Genomic DNA, 20,937 nt, shown 5'->3' on the forward strand with positions numbered 1-20,937 from the left:
CGCCAATTCTGCCAGTGTTTAGGACCTCTCTGTAAGACATAAGATTAGGCTTGCTGGCCTCAAAGGACGAGATTTATGCATATATAATTAAAAGATGTTTTGCCCAAGAGACCAATGAGACCCACTTAGGGTGGTCTCAGCCTCAGCATCCTTTAACACATTCACATAGATCCCTAACCTCTAAATTTTAAGTTACATTTCTGTTTTCTTTTACTACACTTCCAAATAGAGGGTTTTCTATACATTTTATTAACTTATTCTTCTGCCTAAATTTGGTCCCCATTCCATCTTTCTCCCCTCCAGATTCTCATGTCAGACAGATATGTCCACCACGGGTGCAGACTTCAATAGCCAGGCCAACGGGTCAGTTATCAGCTTCTAGTAGCAGGAGGATAGGGTGAATGCAGGCTTGAAACAGACTAGAGTCTATTTCCAAGGAGACCCAATCTAGTGGGTAAGACACTGCAGCAAGAGTTTCTAGCTAACAGGGTTGCTCAAAGTCAGGCAGGTGGCCTTGGGGTGATTCTGAGTCAAACTTCCTGTTTGGAGCTAGACAGGTCATAGCCAACGTCTAGGACAGGAGGCTGGGGCAAGTCGCTAGGCTTTCACATGTGCTCTCACCAGACCCTCATGGGGTCCTGACCGAGAGGGCTGACTCCACTCTCAGTAGAGAAACATTTAGGCAAATCAAGGCAGAGCCTAGCACGTGGACCTCATTGAGGGGAAGACTGGTGCTTGGTGTGCACATAGATGCTTAAGATTCACCTTGGATACCGAATCCAAAATATGCCTTAACGTCGGTAATTCTAGTTCCTACTTGCTCGTGGAATTGGTCTTACCGAATGGTGCCTGCCTGAGTCCATATTAATGCCTCACATGAGCAGAACCAAGGGTCCTTTAAGGCTGAGGAGGGAGAGGGTTGGTACAGATAGATTAACAATGATTGCCTAGAGAACACGGACTGGTTTTCAACCCCCAATACTTCGGAGCAGGGTTTGTTAACTTTTGAGTGATATATGGGTATATGGGTCTTTTCTTTTCCTCCTAATTTTCTTTCTTTTCCTTTTTTTTTTTTTTTTTTAAGATTTTATTTATTTATTTATTTGACAGAGAGAGAGAGACAGCCAGCAAAAGGGGGAACACAAGCAGGGGGAGTATGAGAGGAAGAAGCAGGCTCCCAGCAGAGCAGGGAGCCCAATGCAGGGCCTGCAGGGAGCCCAATGCAGGGCTTGATCCCAGGACCCTGGGATCGCGCTGAGCCGAAGGCAGACACTTAACGACTGAGCCACCCAGGCTCCCCTCCTCCTAATTTTCTATTCATGTTTAGCTTACATACAGTATTGGGTCCTCTTTTTTTTTTTTTTTTTAAGATTTATTTATGTATTTTAGAGAGAGAGCACAAGCAGGAAAGACAGAGGGGAAGGAGAGAGAAACCCAAGCAGACTCCGTGCTGAGTGTGGAGCTGGACGTGGGGCTCAATCCCATGACCTCGAGATCACAACTGGAGGCAACACCGAGAGTTGGGTGCCTAACCGACTGAACTACCCAGGTCCCCCTTGAATTCTCTTTGAAAGAAAAAAAGCTTTGAGAATTCTCACACGTGTAAACACATGTGCTAAAATCACAGGAACACATCTGCTTTGTTGTCAATGAAATAAGCACAGAAAGTGTTTAGATTGCTATCTAAGCAAAAATACATTTTTGTAAGAACTCGTGGGCCCTTGAGAATTTAGCCACAGACTCCCAGGGATTTGCAAACCTCAGCTGGAAAACACTGCTGCAGAACCATGGTTATTTTGAACTCACTCTACAAGCTCAATTTTGACATGTCATAGATGCTAATTCTAGGAGCATTCCACTTTGCCCAAGAAAAGTCTAAGTATTTTTTAATTGCTCTGAAAGCATATCAACTGTTTTTATGTTTCAGAGGCTGGGTACCAGCGGTTATTAATAAATGAATGCCATCCATCCCTGAGAATGTGTGTATTGCTATCTACAGAGCCAAATAGAATATTCATAATAACGAAGACTATCTCCCGGCCAGCATAGCAAGTGTGTCCTTATATATACTTTCAAGTTACTACAGCAAACAGAATCAACCCAAATGGGAATAATCTTGAAGTGATTTGGATTCTTTCTTGCATGCTTTCCTTATAAATCCTCAGCCTAGTAGCTTGTGTATATTTTCTACTGCAATATTTAATGTTTAGTTCTTTGCCCAGTGGCTAAGAAATACTAACTTTAGAAGGATTTGGATGCTGATATTGGCGAATTTTTATAAGATTGGCCAAAGGAGAAGGGAGAGGAAAACAGGATCCATGGTAGAATTTTCAATGGCGAGAGGGAGATAAAGCCTAGGTCAAGTTCAGAAGAAACAGCTGGTGTATACCAGTGGTGACGCCCATTGTTACATCATCTGTGTGATAAGAAGGGAGCAAACCACATGAAAACCTTTAGACACTCATTCTCAGAAATGCTGTATTGACCGGAGACTGGGAGGAGGAAGGAGCAGGTGTCCACGGGAGCACTGCTAAGATGGGGTCGGCCAGTGGGGCCAAGACTGTGACTCACTGTAGTGGTGGACTGCCCTGATCTGGACACCACTGCTTTCCTAGGAGAATTTGCCCTTCAGAAGCCATCCGACCACCAGCCGATAGGGTCTTCCTGGGACATGTCACATGCCGCAAATTCCCCTTAGTCTTGCCTGCCCACAGTCCCCTGAAAAGCCTCTCTTGTTCTGGGTGTGAGGGGAACTGCACAGGGTCCCTTGGCTTAGATTCCTCCGAGCCCCCAATCACCAGGCTCTCAGAGAGTGCAGAAAAGAGATAGAATCCGTAGCGTTGTTCTTTACAACTCTAGAAAAACCCAAGTTTAGGAAGGAGCTGGCAGAGTAGAATGCTGAATTAGGGAAGATAATTGGCCTGGGTTTTGTTTCACCAGACGGTTGAAACTATTACGGAAAATATTTCTATGTAGCCTAAATACCCTTACCTAGACAGCTTGAAAGCAGAACCGTTTTACCTCTCAAACATACTAAGTCAGTGTTGGTTTCAGAAAGGGCCCTGGACTGACTCTTTTTCCCCCCCAGATTTGTTTATTTATTTTAGAGAGAGAGAGCACGAGCAGGAGAGGCAGAGGAAGAGGGAGAGAGCATGTCAGGCAGACTCTGCACTGAGCGTGGAGCCCAACTCGGTTCGATCTTACGACTCCGAGATCACGACCTGAGCCGAAACCAAGAGTCAGACACTTAACAAACTGCGCCACCCAGGCGCCCCTAGACTGACTCTTTCTAAGGCTAACAGGACTGCTCACATGGCTGTTCAAGCCCCTAATTCTTCCATTTTCTGGTTAATGGATCAACAATACCACCTGGGAGGAAGGTCTTCTTCCTCAAACTACCACTCTAACTATGAACAATCTTAGGGAATCCAGAGTGCTCATTTAGTTGGTGAAAGGCTCATTGCAAATTGCAGCTTCTGCAGATATCCTGATGTTTACTCTTAGCAGGAAGCTGAGCGAGTTCCCCACGCTGGTCCTAGGATTCAGCCCCATTATAGGCCCACCAACCACGAATAGTACATAATGCCTACCTCAAAAATTATGTGTGAGGAGCAAAATCGTTCATTCAAGACTTACCATTCTTAGGAGAGATATTATTATTCTATGTTAAGCAATTGAGCGATGAGATTTTGTAAAAATTAAAAATCACTGATGATACCGAAACTCTTAAAGAACCTTTATGAAGTTAGCGATTATTATTAATACTGTTGAATTAGAGTAGGAATCCACATCGGTGCCATCAGAATCCACTGACGAAGCTTCAAGCCTCACAGGTCAGCTCCTGGGCTGTCAGGTGGGCCTCAGGTCAGTCACAGCTATGGAGTCCTAACTTCAGAGACCTTCTGCGGTTCAGTTGCTCTTGGTCAGCCAGTTAACTCACCACGGGCTGTGTGCTGTGCTCCTCGAAGCTGCTAGAATTCCTCATAGAGAAGGGAAAAACATCCTTTACGTGCCTCATCATGAGCCTGGATGGCCACCAGGACATTGCTCATGAAAGTTGCTTTTATAAACTGTCAAGCCCTGTGCTCAGTCACCCAGCACCTAGCCTCATCCTTGGCGTGCTGGTGGTGCTTGGTACATGTTTATGAACTATCCAGAGCAAGTCAGACAGGCAGCCCCCGGCTGCTCCTTCTCCGTCTCCTCTCCTTTCTAGCCCCTTCTTTGTGGATCTTCTTCAGAGTTCTCTCATCGGTGTTGCCAACACCACCGGCTTCCCCAAGGAAGTCACTGTGGTGGGTGCCTGGGGCCCTCTGAGCCTCCACCCTCTAGTCATGTAGCCCCCCAACTCTGCCTCTCGGCTCACAGTTCTCTCCCTCTTTTTATTCCCACCATCTTAGTTCAGGCCCTCATCATCTCCTAGCTGGACTTCCGTAGTGACTTTTCCCTCATTTAGCCTGACCCAGAGTAGGCCTTCCTAAAACATAGTTTGAATCCCCCAAAAACCTCTAAAGGCCCCTGCTGTGTCTCCCAAGAGTCTGATTACTTGAGCAGAGTATCCGAGACCCACTGTGGCCTGGCTCTGTTCTCATTCGTGTTCTGTGATCTAATCACACAGAGCTGTCTTCTCTTGACTGACCGCTTGTTTGTGACGTCTCCTACCCCAATGCTCATCTCATTCTTCAGCACTGAAGTATCTTCTCGTCAAGAGTCAGCTCGGGTTGTCCTGGCTGGCTCAGTTGGAAGAGCATGAGACTCTTAGTCCTGGGGGCGTGGATTTGAGCCCCACATTGGGTGCAGAGATTAGTAAAAATAAATAAACTTAAAAAAAAAAAAAAAAGAATCAGCCGACTCACAAACACTTATTGAACACTTACTGCATGCCGAACTCTGTTTTAAGTGTTTTTCAAGTATTATCTCATTTAATCCTCCCAGCCACCCAGTGAGGTGGGAACAGCCTGACCCAGTTAAAGCCGAGAATTTTTGCTCCCTGTTTGATTGCTCCCTCTTCTGCAGCCATAAACTGCCCCATGCTCTTACACACACCTCCTTTTGTCCTTTCTCTGTCATTTTGTCCCTCTGTCAGCCCTGGTGATTTCTTTTCCTCCATCCTCAAACATCCTCGAGATCGTAGAACCCTAGGCTTCCTTTCTCTCGCTCACTGGCTTATCACTCCCAGACTTCATGAAAGAAGATTCTGGTGCTGCTTTCTCACCACCCTCTGTCCTCTGCCCTTGTATTTTAGCTTCTGCCCCCGCCCCCCCATTTCACTAGCGCTGCTTTCAGAGGCCCACTAATGACTTCTCAAGGGGTAAAATCCAGTGGCCTTTTCTTCAGACCTATCTTCCTCGAGTTCTTGGCAGCTCTGGTCCCATTGACTGCTCTGCTCCCTCACTAAATCTCTCTCCTGACTTCTCTTAGACTAAACTGTCTTCCTTGTCTTCAACCCTGTCCTTCCCCACCCCCACCTCTCCCTCCTCAAGAGTTTTTCAAGGGAGGACTCTTGTACCCTTGAGGCAATCCCAGGATAGTTTCTCCCTGGCCACAACTTCTTTATGAGAATTTTCTTTTTTTAATGTGCTCTTTGAATTTTGATGATCTTAAAACAAACTAAAAAAGTAAGCATCCCCTGGATAAGTTCTTTAGAATCGAGTACCACCAATCTCAAAGTCCATTCGGGCACTTGGGATTGGCACACCAGGTGATCACTAAATGAAATGACAGCATTTGACCGTAATGCAGTGTTTCTAAAACTAGAGTCCCTCCTGTTCCAAACCGGAGTCATCTTTGATGTGACTTTCTTCATACCATCTAATTAGCTGCTAAATCTGGTGAAGTCGTCTTCTGTCAAAGCCATTGGTTCTTTGCTCTTTTTCATTCCTATGACCACTTCCTTTGGACTGGACTGAGATTGTAGTTACCTAGCCATCCTTCGCTTCCCAAGTTATTGCCCAGACTGTTTCCAGGTGAATTTCCAAAAGCATACCGGATCTGGCCACTCGCTACCGAAACTTCTCCAGAACTCCTTGCTGTACGCCACTCTTCCATAAGGTGACAGGGGCCGTAGGATTCCCCCCGCTAAACGGAACTTCCTAGTCTCGAATCCCAGCCCTGCATTTACCCTGCACACCTCAGCTCACACAGTTTTCCTCTCTCTAGTATTTGGCTCCATGCCAGGACCCTGAGATTATGACCTGAGCTGAAACCAAGAGTCAGCTGCTCAACCAACTGGGCCACTCAGGTGCCCCTTCATGAAACTGTTTTTGATCCTTACCATAGAACCTCTTTGATTTTCCCTCTCTGAACCCCCACAGCAATTTGTTTGACTTTCCTTAGAGTGCTTTTTTGTCTTGGATTTCATTATTTGAAAGCTTATCTGATCCTTCTGCCCACTTGCCTCCCTTGTGTCATCCTGTATGTAAAAACGTACCGTGCCCGAGGGCTCAGTGTCAAGTAAATGATAATGTACCATGTCCGCCTTCAGAATTTTCCCAGAGCTGCCCAGTTGCCCTCTTCGGGATTCCAGTGGGTGCTTATTTTGAGCAAGCCCCTGGGTGGCCCAGAGGGATTCAAGGCCCTGCCCTCTGGCTTTCTGTCTTGTCTTGTTTCCTGGCATATGACAGGGTTTGGGGAGCTGGCCAAAATCGCGGATGAACCCTTTCTCTGAGGTGACTCTAATTTTGATTCTTTTAAAAACAGCAATGAGGCAGAAATTTCAGGCATCAGAAGATTTCCCGACCAGTAAAAGGTGATGCACCTTGCTCTGGCTTCTCTATTCAAAATCGTCCCACCCAGCCTTCTGCTTAGGGGAGCCCTCTGCCTTCTGTGTACCCGAGAATTCTTACAAACCCAATCCCCACCACCACTGTCTTCGGCAGGGTTTGGGGAAGAGGAAAGGAGGGGGTTGGGTACAGGCATATGCCTCTTAAGCCACTCCTTCTGGAAGGGGCAAGCCAAACTCTCTGACCCCTTTGAAGTGAGTTCAGTGAGCAGGTTCTTTGGTTTTCCGTAGCCACATTAGACAACAAATTGGTAATTTCTCGACAGAGATTTCTCTCAAGGGCTTTAAAGGATTTGCGTACTTTATTTTTGGGGGTAATATGAAGGGCATGTGAGCCCAGGGGTAGTGTAACTGCCTTCAGTACAATACCTAACAGTCGCGATCTGGGAATCCCTTTTGTGTCCTCTGAGAAAGGAAAACCCCATGTTATGGTTTGGATCGGGGCTTTAAGCCTTTTGTGGACAAAGGTCTTTTGGGACATTTGGTCTTTGTCTGGGCTCCAAATGCTTGAGGATGGGGGCCCTTGTCAGCGCACACTTAATAAAAACGGACTGATTTTTTTTTTTAACCCCTTTTTCCAGTCTCCTTTCTTTTTCTCAGACTTTTCCTTTCTCCTTGGTCTCATTTACCCCAGTGTTTCTTTTCCTCTCTGTTTATCTGAGGCTAGTCATTGGTGATCCCGAGACACCCCAGAAGCTGCCTGGCCCAGCTTTTAGAATGTCACCCCTCCAACCTCCCTACGTCATAGATGCAATTCCTTTGCACTCCCGCGGCCTCTCCAGCCTCCAGCAGCCCCGCTCCAGCTTGGCCTCAGGACAGGAGACCTCCCAGAATGGCCCATTGGGGCCGGTACTTGCAGCCCGAGGCCTCCGGGGACGGCTGGGGCCCCAGGTAATCTTCCAGGCTCTCCGCGGGCCTCAGCTCAAGCCCTGAACTTGAATGACCTTTGCTCGCTTTGCATGACAAAGGAAGTAATCGCGTTTAGAATGTGTCGGAGGTGGGGGGAGGGGCGGGCTGAACCTTCCAGCTCCCGGCCCGTACCAGCCACAAGACCAAATAAGGGTGTGCGAGGCACCTCCGTGTTCAAGTTCAGAGTGCAGTGTGCAAAAGCGGGGCTCGGTTTTCAGAGAGATAAGCTATTACCCAACCCTGGTGGAGTTCCAGCAGCAGGGACTCTGGGTAGCAAGGCTGGGTCTGGGGGGAGGGAAGACCTGGGCCCTCGGGTTTTCGCAGCCTGGAGAGAGGCGGAAAGGGAGAGGCTCTCCTTGCCAGAGCCTTCTGACTGCAGGCACTGACAGCCCACAGATTTTCAGAGCCTTTCCATGACTCTCTTGACACGGCCGGCCGTAAAGAGTGCCAACCAGGGTGAGTCATTAGAATGTGTAGGAAAGGTCAGGGCTGGAGGACATTCGGCCAGGAGGAAAACAAACATTATTTTTATGAACCCGCACAGGCTGAGAGGCCCAGCTTGTTTACTGAACACTGAGGTCTAGGGCAGGGCTAAGTTTGGGGCATTTTCCAGCAGTCATAACGCCGTGTTTGCTAAACACACCCCAGGGAAGGGGTTGTGAGGCCGAAAGATTGGCAAGAGCTGGTTTTCTCTGTTGCCTTTGGTAGCGTCTGAAACACTGATCTCGTTCTCCTCAGGGGCCTTCTGAGCCCAGCAGAGGGTCCTCAACTGCACGTGATGCTTCATGAGCTCCAACAACCCCTGATTGATGGCCGGGCCCTGAGCAAGCTGCCCAGGCCGGCTTCCTTCCCTCCTGCCCCGCCCCTTCCCTCGCCTTACCCCTGCAAATCCCTTGTCATCCCGCAGCAAGGCAAACCTCACCCCCGCTAGGCTCAGCCCTAAAGTACTGGAGAGTTAGCACCTGTGGAGATAAGTACTTCTGCCTTTTTCCTCCCGGACGGACAGTACTAAGACGCTTTTCATCTTAGTTCTTTTCATACAGTCCTGCAGGATCACGCAAGCAAGGTCCATATGTAAGACCATCCTTGTGTTGGCTGTCCCTCTGTCGCTGCCTCCCTCCCTCTGTCGCTCACTCCTACTCCCGGGGATCACACCCTCCCCAGTCAAGGCCCTAGGCCCTAGGCTGGGTATCTGGAGACCGGAACACATTCAGAGGCCTTATATAGAGTTCCTCACCGAAACGTTGTAATTTCAAAATTCAGTTCCTCTAAATACATTTTTATTCCTCTTTCATAGAAGTCTCATTCTTTCAGGCTGAGAAGTCAGAAGCAAAATTAAAGTTTAATAAATTGAGTGCTTCTTTGTTTTGTTTTGTTTTGTTTCCTGTTTCACATTAACATCCCTTACCTTGGGTTATCTATGCTTTCTCTGCTTTTGCTTTGAACCTGCCCCAAAACTCTGTGTTATCTTTAGCATTTTTCATGAGCCACACTTCAGGAAGTTGGAGAAACTGCTCCCTGGTGGCGGACCCTCAGAACTGCAGACACTTTCCCCTATAAATGCAGTGAAAGTGATCTTCTAGGCCTCTTTAGTTATTTCCTTAGAAGAATCTCTAGAAAGATAAGGTCAAAGGGCACAGGTAATCACGTATGGCCAAACTGCCTTCTCATTGAGATGCAGCAACCGAAACTCTTGCCAACAGGGCAGAAGGGGATAGAACAGCATCCTGCACCCAGACGTCCTGCTTTCGTTTCTCATTTCTTGGATTCTTTCTGAAAAAATCAGAAGTATATATGTTGGCAGCTTACATGTCTGGCTTTGTAAAGTGCCTGTTTTCTTCCAACAATCAGACCTTTTTCCTGTTTTATGCAGTCCTCAGACTTCTCTATGAACGACCTTGGAAGTTCATCTTTATTCCCTGATCCCGATTGCTGGCTTCTTAGTGGGGAAACACCACCTGACGGGTGTGAGATGGAGCTGGAAAGAGTGGTCCCTAGATTAGAAAGTCTAGGGACCAGGTGTAACTTGCGGGCCACTTCATTGTCTCAGCTTTACCACTTCTGAGCTGAGAGAGGGCGTGACAGACTGCAGTTCTCCCGAACGGAGAGATAGGCACCCCAAGGAAGGGCAATCCCTGGTTTTCCTCATCCTCTGTTCTTCAAAGTGGTTATCTCGGCTCTACTTGGGTGAACCCCGGCCAGAAACTTGGTTTCAGTTCACCACATCCCTCTGTTTCTGCCACTTACTTAGCTTCCTGTCTTAGCGAGCTTACCCAAGCACGCCAGCTCTGAGAGATTTCCAGACTCATTAAGATAGCAGGAAAAACCCCCCAAAATTAAAGGAAGTTCCTGGGAATTCTAAGCTCCATAACTTTATTACCATTCCTGGTGGACCTGGACAGGTCTGGATTTGAGGGAAGGAAGAAGCAGCAAAGAACTGCTATTTAGAATAGCTGTGTTCTGGGCACCTGGGTGGCTCAGTCGGTTAAGCGTCTGCCTTTGGCTCAGGTCACGATCCCAGGACCCTGGGATCGAGCCCCACATCGGGCTCCCTTCTTTGCAGGGAGCCTGCTTCTCCCTCTGCCTGATTCTCTCTCTCTCTGACAAATAAGTAAATAGAATCTTTGGGGGAAAAAACGTGCTTTGCCAAAGAGAATCTGTCACAGGTTCACATTTGCGACAGATGGGAAGAGCAATCCCCAGCATTCCTTAAGGGTAAAGATTGACTCTTGTTTGAGGCTTGACTTCTGTTTTCACATTGGCCTTGAGTTACATAACAGGATTTCCAAGGAGAAGGGTTGGTTAACAAGATGAAACTGGAGTCCTGATGAGAGACATATTCCGTGACATTCCCGATCAGCCAGCCCCCTGAGCACCTGTGTGTCTGCACATGGAACTCGTGGTTCTCTCCTGACCAGCTCTTTCCAACTGTAAAAGAAAGTAAATGAACCCAACTTTTAGGGGGCTCACAGGGATAAGAAAATAGGTATAAAAACACCTGAGATTTTTAGGAAGAATGGAGTTCTTGCTATGAGTTATAGTTATGAGTCTTTCCTTTCTGCTTATAAGATGCACAAATCTCGGGGCACCTGGGTGGCTCAGTTGTTAAGCATCTGCCTTTGGCTCAGGTCATGATCCCAGGGTCCTGGGATCGAGCCCCTCATCCAGCTCCCAGCTGGGTGGGAAGCCTGCTTCTCCCTCTCACACTCCCCCTGCTTGTGTTCCCTCTCTCGCTGTCTCTCTCTGTCCAATAAATAAATAAAATCTTTAAAAAAAAAAAAAAGATGCACAAATCTCTCTCTCTCCTTTTTAAAAGCACTCCCTTGGGGCACCTGGCTGGAGCGTGCGACTCTTGATTTCAGGGTCGTGAGTTCGAGCTCCGTGTTGGCTGTAAAGATTACTTAAAACAAGCAAAACAAAACACTCCTTTTGAGTTAACACACTTTCCACGTACCCTTCGTAACAGGGTTCTTAAGAGAGAGATCTGTACACGTTCTCTTCAGTTCACCTTTGACTCAGAAATTACATTTCTGTACTTTTATCCAAAGGGAATATTGAGAGATGCATACAAAAAGTTATGTCTAGGGGCACCTGTCTGGCTCAGTTGGTAGAGTTTGAGACTCTTGACCTTTGGGGCATGAGTTCGAGCCCCATGTTGAGTGTGGAGCCTACTTTAAAAAAAAAGTTACGTATAAGGATGCTTGGTACAGACTTATTGTAATAATAAAAGTTGTGAACAACCTAAATAATCAATTAAGTGGAGGTTTTACATATTTTGGCGTATCTAAATCAGGATTTGGTTATGTATGCAGCAAATGACAGAAAACCCACAATAACTGTAACCCGAGGAGTTGTGCCATCTGGGGCTGGTGGGGTGCCTTCATTTCAAAAGTCCTCAGGCTCAGGGCTTCTCCTTTTCGGTTACTTTGTTGTGTCTGGCTTTCATACCCGAGATTGCTTCCTGGGCCAAGATGGCTACAAACTCCAGCCAGCAGGAAGATGGACGGGACAAAGAAAAATGGGGCAAAGGTCGTTCACCAACTCTCTCTTCAAGGAAGGGTCCAACGGCTGACTGACTTCTGTTTACATTCTGCCAGCATGTTTATCTAAGGCAGAATCGTTCATCTATCAGACAAGAGAGGAACAGCGAATGTTATTACTTGGACTCAAGCCTTGAGTTGATGAGGGTTGGATTTTGGGCAAAGAACACTCGGGTAGTTGGTCTGAAAGAGTCATTTTTGTATCTGTTTGAAGGTTCCCAGTGTCAAATTTTTTATTTCCCTGTCTGGAGGGGTGGTGATCCCACTGGGACGCCTCGCTCCCGTACACAATTCATACATTTTTTGGCGCCTAATCTGTTTTATAAAGTTGCTGTCTTCCAAACCTCTTACTCGTGTGTTCCAGCCCCAAAGGCTGGTATAGCCACCTTTGGCTCAGCCCAAGAGAGGCTACTTCTGTCAACCAGCTGGTGCTTATTAAGCCCCTTGATACAATTCCTTGCTCATGGCCGAAGCTCATTTACTTATTGTTTATTCAAATAAATTGTTCTTTGACTTGGATTGTACCCAGTTCCACAGGAGAAATAGAAGAGTGAGACACAGGTCTCTTCTCATATTTTGACATTAGGAAGGGAGACACAGAAAGCAATAGAAAATAATAGAAATGCTGTATCTCAGGACGCCTGGGTGGCTCAGTCGGTTGGGCGTCTGCCTTTGGCTTGGGCCATGATCCCAGGGTTCTGGGATCGAGCCCTGCATGGGGCTCCCTGCTCAGTGGGGAGCCAGCTTCTCCCTCTTCCACTCCCACTGCTTGTGTTCCCTCTCTCTCTCTCTCTCTCTCTCTCTCTCTCTCTCTGTCAAATAAATAAATAAATAAAATCTTAAAAAAAAAAAAAAAGGAAGAAAGGAAGAAAGAAAGAAATGCTGTATCTAATCAGGTGCTAAGAGGGGTCCCTGGCCCAGGCCATAGTTGATAGAAAAGTTCAATACGATTCCTGAATGTAAGGAAGGCCGATAGTAAAGAATTTGGCTTTGCCCAAAGAGAGATCTGGCCTTTGCCCTTGGCTTCTGCGAAGTAATCTGCCTTTGACTTCTGCAAAGTCAAACCTAATAGCAGTATCTTTGGGGTTTTAGGGCGGGGGCTTTGGGCCATGCAGGGTCAGCCTGCTTGGAGGCTGAGGTCAACCACATGGACAATCAATTGATCGATCATGCCTAAGCAATGGAGCCCCGATAAAAACTCTGAACACCAAAGCTGCAGTGAGCTTCCCTGGTTGGCAGTACTCCCCATGGGTTGTCACACATCAATGCTGGCAGAACCACGTGTCCTGACTCCCCAGGGAGAGGACAATAGATCGTTCACATTCAGAACCCTCTCACAGTCTGCCCTATGTATCTCTTCCTTTGGCTGATTTAATCTCTACCCTTTCCCTGTAAAAAATTATAATTGGGGGTGCCTGGGTGGTTCAGTCGGTGAAGCGTCTGCCTTTGGCTCAGGTCATGATCCCTGGGTCCTGGGATCTTTTGGTGTTGGGCTCTCTGCTCAGCAGGGAGTCTCCCTCTGCCCCTCCCCCCTGCTCGGGCACATGCAGATCTCTCTCTCTCAAAATAAATAAATACAATCTTTAAAATAAATAAATAAATATCCAGGAAAAAATAAAGTAAAATGTAGGATGAACAGATTAGACTAGTCATCTCCAAGCATTTTTGACCACGATCGCCTGCCCAAAAGAAACAAAATCTGAGTACGCACTTCCAATATTTGTGGGCTTATTTATTTAAATTGTATATGTGTTAAACTCTGTTAGTATATGATACCTTATAAAAATAGCTGCAAAGTAGCAGTTTAAAGAGATAGAAGAAGATAGATGTTCTAGTAATTTCTTGCTTTACCTGAGTGGGTCATCTCATATGTCTCCATTAAACATTACAGGAGACAATCAGTAAAGAGCTCTGTAAGGGGCTTCCTGAGTTGGGGGATTTCTGTCTTCCTTTTTTTTTTTTTTTTTGGAAGGGCCTAAGCTAATGCTCTGATAGCAGCCACTACTCTGACATTTACATATCCCTTTACGGTTTTCAAGTGTTACCTTATTTGCTCTCTCAAATAAAGAGAAATGAACTGGATCAAAATGGGAGGTAGATCGGGGAAAATCTTGAAGGGCTGAATAGCTGCCCAAGAGGGGTTTGGACCTCATCACAAAAGCAATGCTGACATATCAAATGCACCAGATTACAGTGGGGAGATATATATATGTATTTTTTTTAAAGACATCAGCCACTTATTTCAGAGAGAGAGAGGGAGAGGGCACAAGCACAAGCAAGGGGAGGGGCAGAGGGAGAGGGAGAAGCAGGCTCCCCGCTGAGCAGGGAGCCCGATGCAGGGCTCAATTCTAGGACCCTGGGATCATGACCTGAGTCAAAGGCAGACGCTTCGCTGACTGAGCCACCCAGGGGCCCCGAGGGGATATTTATATTCCAAAGGCCCCCAAATAACCACCTTCCTTATCCATGGTCAGAATAGCATGGAGTCGCCCCAGAGCCCACTCCAAGTACAGAGCCCTAGAATAGCAGATCCCACTTCTCTGAAGATAAATGAAGGTGGCGATGAGCTTTCCTACTCAGGGAGTCATCTCTCAGCACTCAGAACTGAGAAGTAGTAGACTTAGCAACGATCCTCCCACCCTTTCTCTTAGACTGCTTCTCCATGTGAATATTATCCATGTACTCCTTTTCCAAAATGACGCCTGGATACCTTCATGTGGACCTCCCAGCCAGGAGCTTGTATGCAGCTGTTTTCACCCCAGGGTGTTTTCCCTGATTCCTGTATCCGTCCAGCAGTCTTGTTCTGCTCTGTCAGTCACGTTCCACGCGCCACATTCAGCTCCATTCCCACAGAACAAGGCTGGACTTTGCACAGGTCCTTCCCTTCCTTCTCGCTTTCCCCCATCGTCCCCCCACCAGCCGAGCTGTCTGTCCTGCTCACTGCAGGAACATGATGAGAGTTGCAGGGATGGCTGGCAGGACAGTGCTTAGAAAAGCATAAAGCTGTCCTCTCTGGAAGGCACCCCGGGGGTTGGGTAGAGGTAGCCAGTGAAGCGGTGGAATACATGCATTATTTAGTGCCGAGGCTCCTGTCATTTTCCTGCTGAAAAGCTTTCAGTGACTCTCCCCTGAACAGAGTCTGAAGTCGGTCAGTGCGTGGTCTTTGTCCAGAAAGAGGTTAGAGCAGCTTGTCTGGTGGGGAGCAAAGAGAGTCTGTGTCCTCTCAGTAGCACTGTGGGTGTTGCCACAGGACCTGAGCCAGAGAGAGGTGGGTATCTATTTATAAGTCTATGCATAGGGGTGCCTGGCTGGCTCAGTCGGTGGAGCGTGCTACTCTTGATCTCGGGGTCATGGGTTCGAGCCCCACTTTGGGAGTAGAGATTACATTTTTAAAATTCAATAAACAAATAAAAAGACCATCAATAATATCCTCCAACTGAGGTCAGATTGAGGCTTTGGCCTCATACTAGGTGATGCCCTCGGTCGATGCGCAGCAAAGAGACATAGGAGGATAGAGCTACAGTATGGCCGACTGGAAACACACACAAAGTGCAGACCCCGGCCCCTGAGACCAGCCCCACTGTGGTGCAGCCCCGTGGGAGGGAGGGTGTCGCTGGCTCCCTAGGGCTAGAACATCTTGGCGCTACAGTCAGAAAGCCCGGGTTCGAATCCACCTCCCACGACCTTGCAAGCAGGCTTGAAGTCAGATAACTTCACCTGGAAAGGCTCCTTCCCCCACTGTTCATGAGCTTAAATGAAGTAACACAGCTTTGTACTTTCTCGTAAGGCACTATTGCTCTTACTCTTGTAAAGGTTCACACCATTCTGCGGTGTGTCCACATTTGTTCCTAACCCATGCGTCTCCCCAGCTTCAGATCCAAGCCTTGTCTCCCTGGCGTCTGTCTCCTCCCCTCTGCCGCGAGCGCAAAGCTCCAAAAGTGTGTTGTGTGGAGGTGTGCACTGATTTCTACTTGCGTCACGTTTCTCAGTCTTACCTCTTTCACTGAATCCGGATCCTTAAGGGTGCCCCCCCGCCCCGTACAGTTCCTAACACGGGACAGGCACACACCTACCAGAGCTTAGGGAGAAGTTCACACCTGATTAGAAAAGGTGTTTCTTCCTTCCAGGGACTTCCCAGATGACCCAGGTGTGCAGTGGGACACAGAGCGTGTGGCTAGCGTCCTCCTCCAGCACATAGAAGCAAGCGGCATCAACCTGGTAAGCAGACACCCTCCCTGAATGCAAAGCTGGGATCCCGGTCACACCTTTACCTGTGGCTGCCCTCCCCTAGAGCTCTCTTAAACCTCCAGAGCAGGGAGCACCTGGGTGGCTCAGTTGGTTAAGCGTCTGCCTTCGGCTCAGATCATCATCCCGGGGTCCTGGGATTGAGTCCCACATCAGGCTCCCTGCTCAGCGAGGAGTCTGCTTCTCCTTCTCCCCCTGCCTCTCCCCCCCACTCGTTCTGTCTCTCCCTCTTGCTCACTCTCTCAAATAAATAAGTAGAATCTTTAAAAAGTAAATATAATAAATATATTTAAAATGTATTTTAGAAAATAATAAATAAAAATTTTATTTAAATAATTATAAATTTATTTATATATTTATATATAATATATATTTATTTAAATAAATTATTATAAATAGATTTACATATTTATATGAAATAAAATAAAAATAATAAAAATAAATGAAATATTAAAAAAGAAAAACAAAAAAATAAACCTACGGAGGAACAAACACACCTTTTGTAAGACTGTGTCACCAAACCGTCTCAGGTGGAGGAAGAGGTTTTTTCCGAATTGTGTCCTCTTTAACCATCCCCAACCCCAACCTCTGTCCTGCCTTGGAAAAACTCAGGGCCCCAGGAGCCCGAGGTATGACTCCTTTCTGTACAGAACTTCACACCTTTTTACCAAGCATTTTCATATGCAAGGGACCGTTTTAACTTTAAAAGGCTGATATTACTGGAATTCTCATCTGACATTGAGGAAACTCAGCTTTCCAGAGGCTGAGAAGCTTGCCTGAGGTCAGCAAGGGGTGAAGATAGGATTTTGAGCATCAGTTTCTCATTCTGGAAAACACAAGGCTGTATTCACATGCACTGCAGGGAGAACATATCAGAGCTAGAGCAACAGTGGAGATTCATGTTTCCTTGCAGAGGTGAACAAGGGTGGGAGCCCCCATCTCAGCTCTGCCCGGATCCTCTGGACCGAGCCTGCCCAGTGGTCGACATTAAGGCCGCTGAGAAGACTTACTGTCCACCTCTAAAGTGATAATAATAATCCTTCATGCGTTAATGCCTAAAATTCTACCACTTAAAGCCCTAATCTTTTGGTTTATGTTTTCATGAGTTCTGCTGGCAGAAACAGTGCTGAATTCACTGAGTGAAATGATTTATTAGACTTTCTTTTTTTTTAAAGATTTTATGATTTTTTTTTAAAAGATTTTATTTATTTATTTGACAGAGAGAGAGACAGCCAGCGAGAGAGGGAACACAAGCAGGGGGAGTGGGAGAGGAAGAAGCAGGCTCCCAGCCAAGAGCCTGATGTGGGGCTCGATCCCAGAGCGTCAGGATCACGCCCTGAGCCGAAGGCAGACGCTTAACGACTGAGCCACCCAGGCGCCCCAGATTTTATGATTTTTTTAAAGTAATCTCTACACCCAACGTGGGTCTCGAACTTATAACTCTGAGATCAAGAGTCCCATGCTCTACTGACTGGGCCAGCCCGGTTGCCCCTATTAGACCTTTCCTAAGAGCAGGTTTTCGGTGACATATTGGTCAGACTGCTCTGGTTTTTTTTCTTTTTCTTTCAGCATATTTCATGTAGCTTTTTTCTTCCTTCCTTCCATCCTTTCTTTTCTTTTTCTCTTTCCTTTTTTTTTTTTTTTTGGTGTTCACATATTTTTATTTATTATTTTTTAAAATTTAATCTTATTTATTCATTTGACAGAGGGAGAGAGAGCACAACCAGGGGCAGCCGCAGGCAGAGGGAGAGGGAGAAGCAAGCTCCCCGCTGAGCAAGGAGCCTGATGTGGACTCGATCCCAGGACTCTGAGATCACGACCTGAGCCGAAGGCAGACACTTAACCCACCGAGCCACTCAGGCGCCCCTATATTTATTTATTTATGTTTACTGAAGACCATCTTGTTGTCTCATGACAGAAACACAACTGAAACATAATCCACACAGACAAAAGGGGCACCTGACTGGCTCCCTCGGATTCACGTACAGGCAGAGATGCAGGCGGGCCCCCGCTCCTGGTGGGGCTGTCCTCCATCGTGCTCTGGACTCTGGCTTCATTCTTTCTCCTGGCTGGAAAAAATGGCCACCAACAGCTGGCAGCCCTACACCTCCTAGCTTTACTTTCCAAGAGGATCTGAGTGTGAAAGATGGAAGGAAGGGTCCACGGGCTTCAGAGTCAAAGGCCCAGCCCTGCCGACTGGGTTTGCCTGCTTCTCTTGCCCATCCCACCCCAGCCCGTGCAGCCAGAACTCATCAGGGCTCCACAGCCCAGATGTGGAGACAGAGCTGGTCTTGGGGGCCAGGCTGAAAGAACACGGTGAGGGTGTGAACTGTGCTGCCATACCCCCAGGGACCCTGTTTTCCCATAGGACTGGCTTCCCCAGGACCGGTCCTCAAATACTCTAATCCCTTCCCTGCTTCAGTGCATACAACTGCTGGTTTTCCCAGTCACTTCGTTTGTGAGATAAATTCCCGTCTTTCTGAACTTGGCCCCCTTTGGTCTGGCCCGGGAGTACTGCACACTGGTGCACAGGATTGGTCCTTGCCAAGGGGCCAGGTTTCTACTGTAGACCGTGTTACAGCTGACCACAGCTCTGAGCATCCAGGGAGGGGTCTGAAGTACAGACCATGACTTTTGAACTAGGTTGGAGGGCCCATGAAGGCAAGGACCGCCATGACATTTTTATATCCCCAAGAACGAGAACAGACCCCAGACCATGCTTGTCCCCAGACTGCCCAGGGGGTTAGCTACCACCTGGCTGCCCGGGGCTCTTTCCTGTTGTCTGAGGTGCTCACGTTCATTCCAGCGAGTGAGGGGCCTTTATCGTCAGGACGATCCTGAATCGATTTAATTTCCATACAGAAGGAAACCATTTTAAAATAGCTCCTTCACACACCTTGCTGTGAATAAGGAGATTCTCGGCTATCACGGTGCAGTGAGGAATGATTGCCCCGGCCTGCACTTAATACAACAGCAGGAGTGTAAGGCCGCGCTGTGACCATTGCCAGTGTGGACACAAGTGGCCATAATCACGCTCGGCCCCCATGATGCAGGGAAATGGGCTTTCCCACAGTCCCACAGGCCCTGCCGGGCCAGGGGCGAAGGCTGAGTAGTAGACAGGTGAGAAGTCACTCCGTGGCAGGATCAGAGGGCTCAGGTGCCCCCTCCAGACCGGAAGTATTGGCTGCACAATGAGAGCAGACAAACACGGAAGCAGAGACAGAGTGAGGAGCACTGAGCTAAGATATGGGAAGATAGATTCTCACCTGGGCTGTGCTGGGATGATACCGGAAGCTCTCCTCCGTCCAAGCCGAAAGCTGGCTCTGCAGTTGTTAGCACCGTGAGATGGAAGGAAACCGGGTGCTATCTGGTCCCGGCACCGCCATGTTTGCTGAGCTGCCAGGACATGGCTTTGAAGAGCATTGTAATGCTGCCCTCTACAGAAAGCAGCCTAGGGCTTCAGTAGTGGCTTTCGGTGGCAAGCAGGCAAGGTCCGGGGCCTGACCCCTATCTCGACCTTTCATTCAAGAAATACTTATTGAGCACCTGCTATATGATATTCACTACTTGCTGTGAACTGGCGAGATAGCCGTGAACCAAACACACCGAGTCCCTGCTCCCTTAGGGCACCGTGACATTTGGGGCCCCATCATTGTTTGCTGTGGGGGACCGTCCTGTGCCTTGTACTGATGCTTAACAGCATCGTGGGTTTCTCCCCACTGACAGCCCCCCTCTCTACCCAGTGGCAACACCCCTCAGTCATCACAACAAATCTATCTCCAGACATGACCAGATGTCCCTGGGGCAACATTGCCCCCAGTTGAGAACCACCACCATAGAGAAACCAGAGCAGCCCCACCATTACCTCCTGGGGTCTGAGTAAGATTTCATTTAAACAGAGATTTCCAGGGGCGCCTGGGTGGCTCAGTCGTTAAGCGTCTGCCTTCAGCTCAGGGCGTGATCCCAGAGTCCTGGGATCAAGTCCCACATCAGGCTCCCTGCTCCACTGGGAAGTCTGCTTCTTCCTCTCCCACTCCCCCTGCTAGTGTTCCCTCTCTCCCTGGCTGTCTCTCTCTCTGTGTCAAATAAATAAATAAATAAATAAATAAATAAATAAATAAAATCTTTAAAAAAACAAACAAACAGAGATTTCCACAACTTCGGGGCGGGGGGGGGGATGGAGTTCTATAAAGAGCTGCAGGGTCACTGTTGCAACGTACAAATCTGCAAAAGTCCAGGGAGCTGGATGCAATTCCGCTCAGCCCTCCTTGCGACAGAAGGAAAGAGGGAGACTCTAGGAAGATGCAGGATGAGGAAGAAACAGAGTCCTAGGAGAATTTCAAAAGTGATTGAGCCGAGCGCCACTGGGCCCCAAATCCCCCCTAACCTAGGGAATGCTCTCCAGCATGGCCGGGGTAATGACTGGCCCCCCTATTACACTCTACTGACAGCAGCGGGCCTGGAGATGAGACGCTCTAGGCTTTCCTGTTGTACGTACACACTCGTAAGCATTTCCATGTGCTGTTGTGTCTTCACCTCAACCCCGGGAGGAAGGCAGAGCAGGTATTGCTTTTCTGATCTTGCAAATGAGACGACCAACAAGTTGAACCTTGAAATAACTTCCAGCAGTGGGGTTCTGTGATCCACCCAACAGCGGGGGGGGGGGGGGTGCTAAGTAGGGTCCGAGATAAGAGTAGACTTGAGTCAACACTGTGTTCCATGCAACAGTGGGATCAGAACAGGTAACTTGAGTTACACGGTTTCACGTTTTGTTTTCGGTTTGGTTTTTTTTTTTTTTAAGTAGGCTCTGTGCCCGACATGGGGCTTGAACTCACGACCCTGAGATTAAGAGTCACATGCTCTACCGATAGAGCCAGCCGCGTGCCCCACGGTTTACGTTTTTTAATAGACTGTATTTTTTTTAGAGTAGTTTTAGGGTCACAGCAAAGTTGAGCAAAAAGTACA

General features: G+C 47.7%; 1 protein-coding gene across 3 annotated transcripts in view; it reads left to right on the plus strand.

Moving 5' to 3' along the window:
• Window positions 1-20,937, plus strand: part of PIGL (phosphatidylinositol glycan anchor biosynthesis class L) — a 77,320-nt gene that overhangs the window by 42,000 nt on the left and 14,383 nt on the right. For all 3 annotated transcript variants that reach the window (XM_026521083.4, XM_026521084.4, XM_026521085.4), the window contains exon 3: window positions 15,855-15,945. In XM_026521083.4, the coding sequence (XP_026376868.1) occupies window positions 15,855-15,945 (91 nt within the window). The remainder of the gene's footprint in view (window positions 1-15,854; window positions 15,946-20,937) is intronic.

This window comes from Ursus arctos, unplaced genomic scaffold, assembly GCF_023065955.2.
Source record: "Ursus arctos isolate Adak ecotype North America unplaced genomic scaffold, UrsArc2.0 scaffold_14, whole genome shotgun sequence".
Classification (NCBI taxonomy): Eukaryota; Metazoa; Chordata; class Mammalia; order Carnivora; family Ursidae; genus Ursus; species Ursus arctos.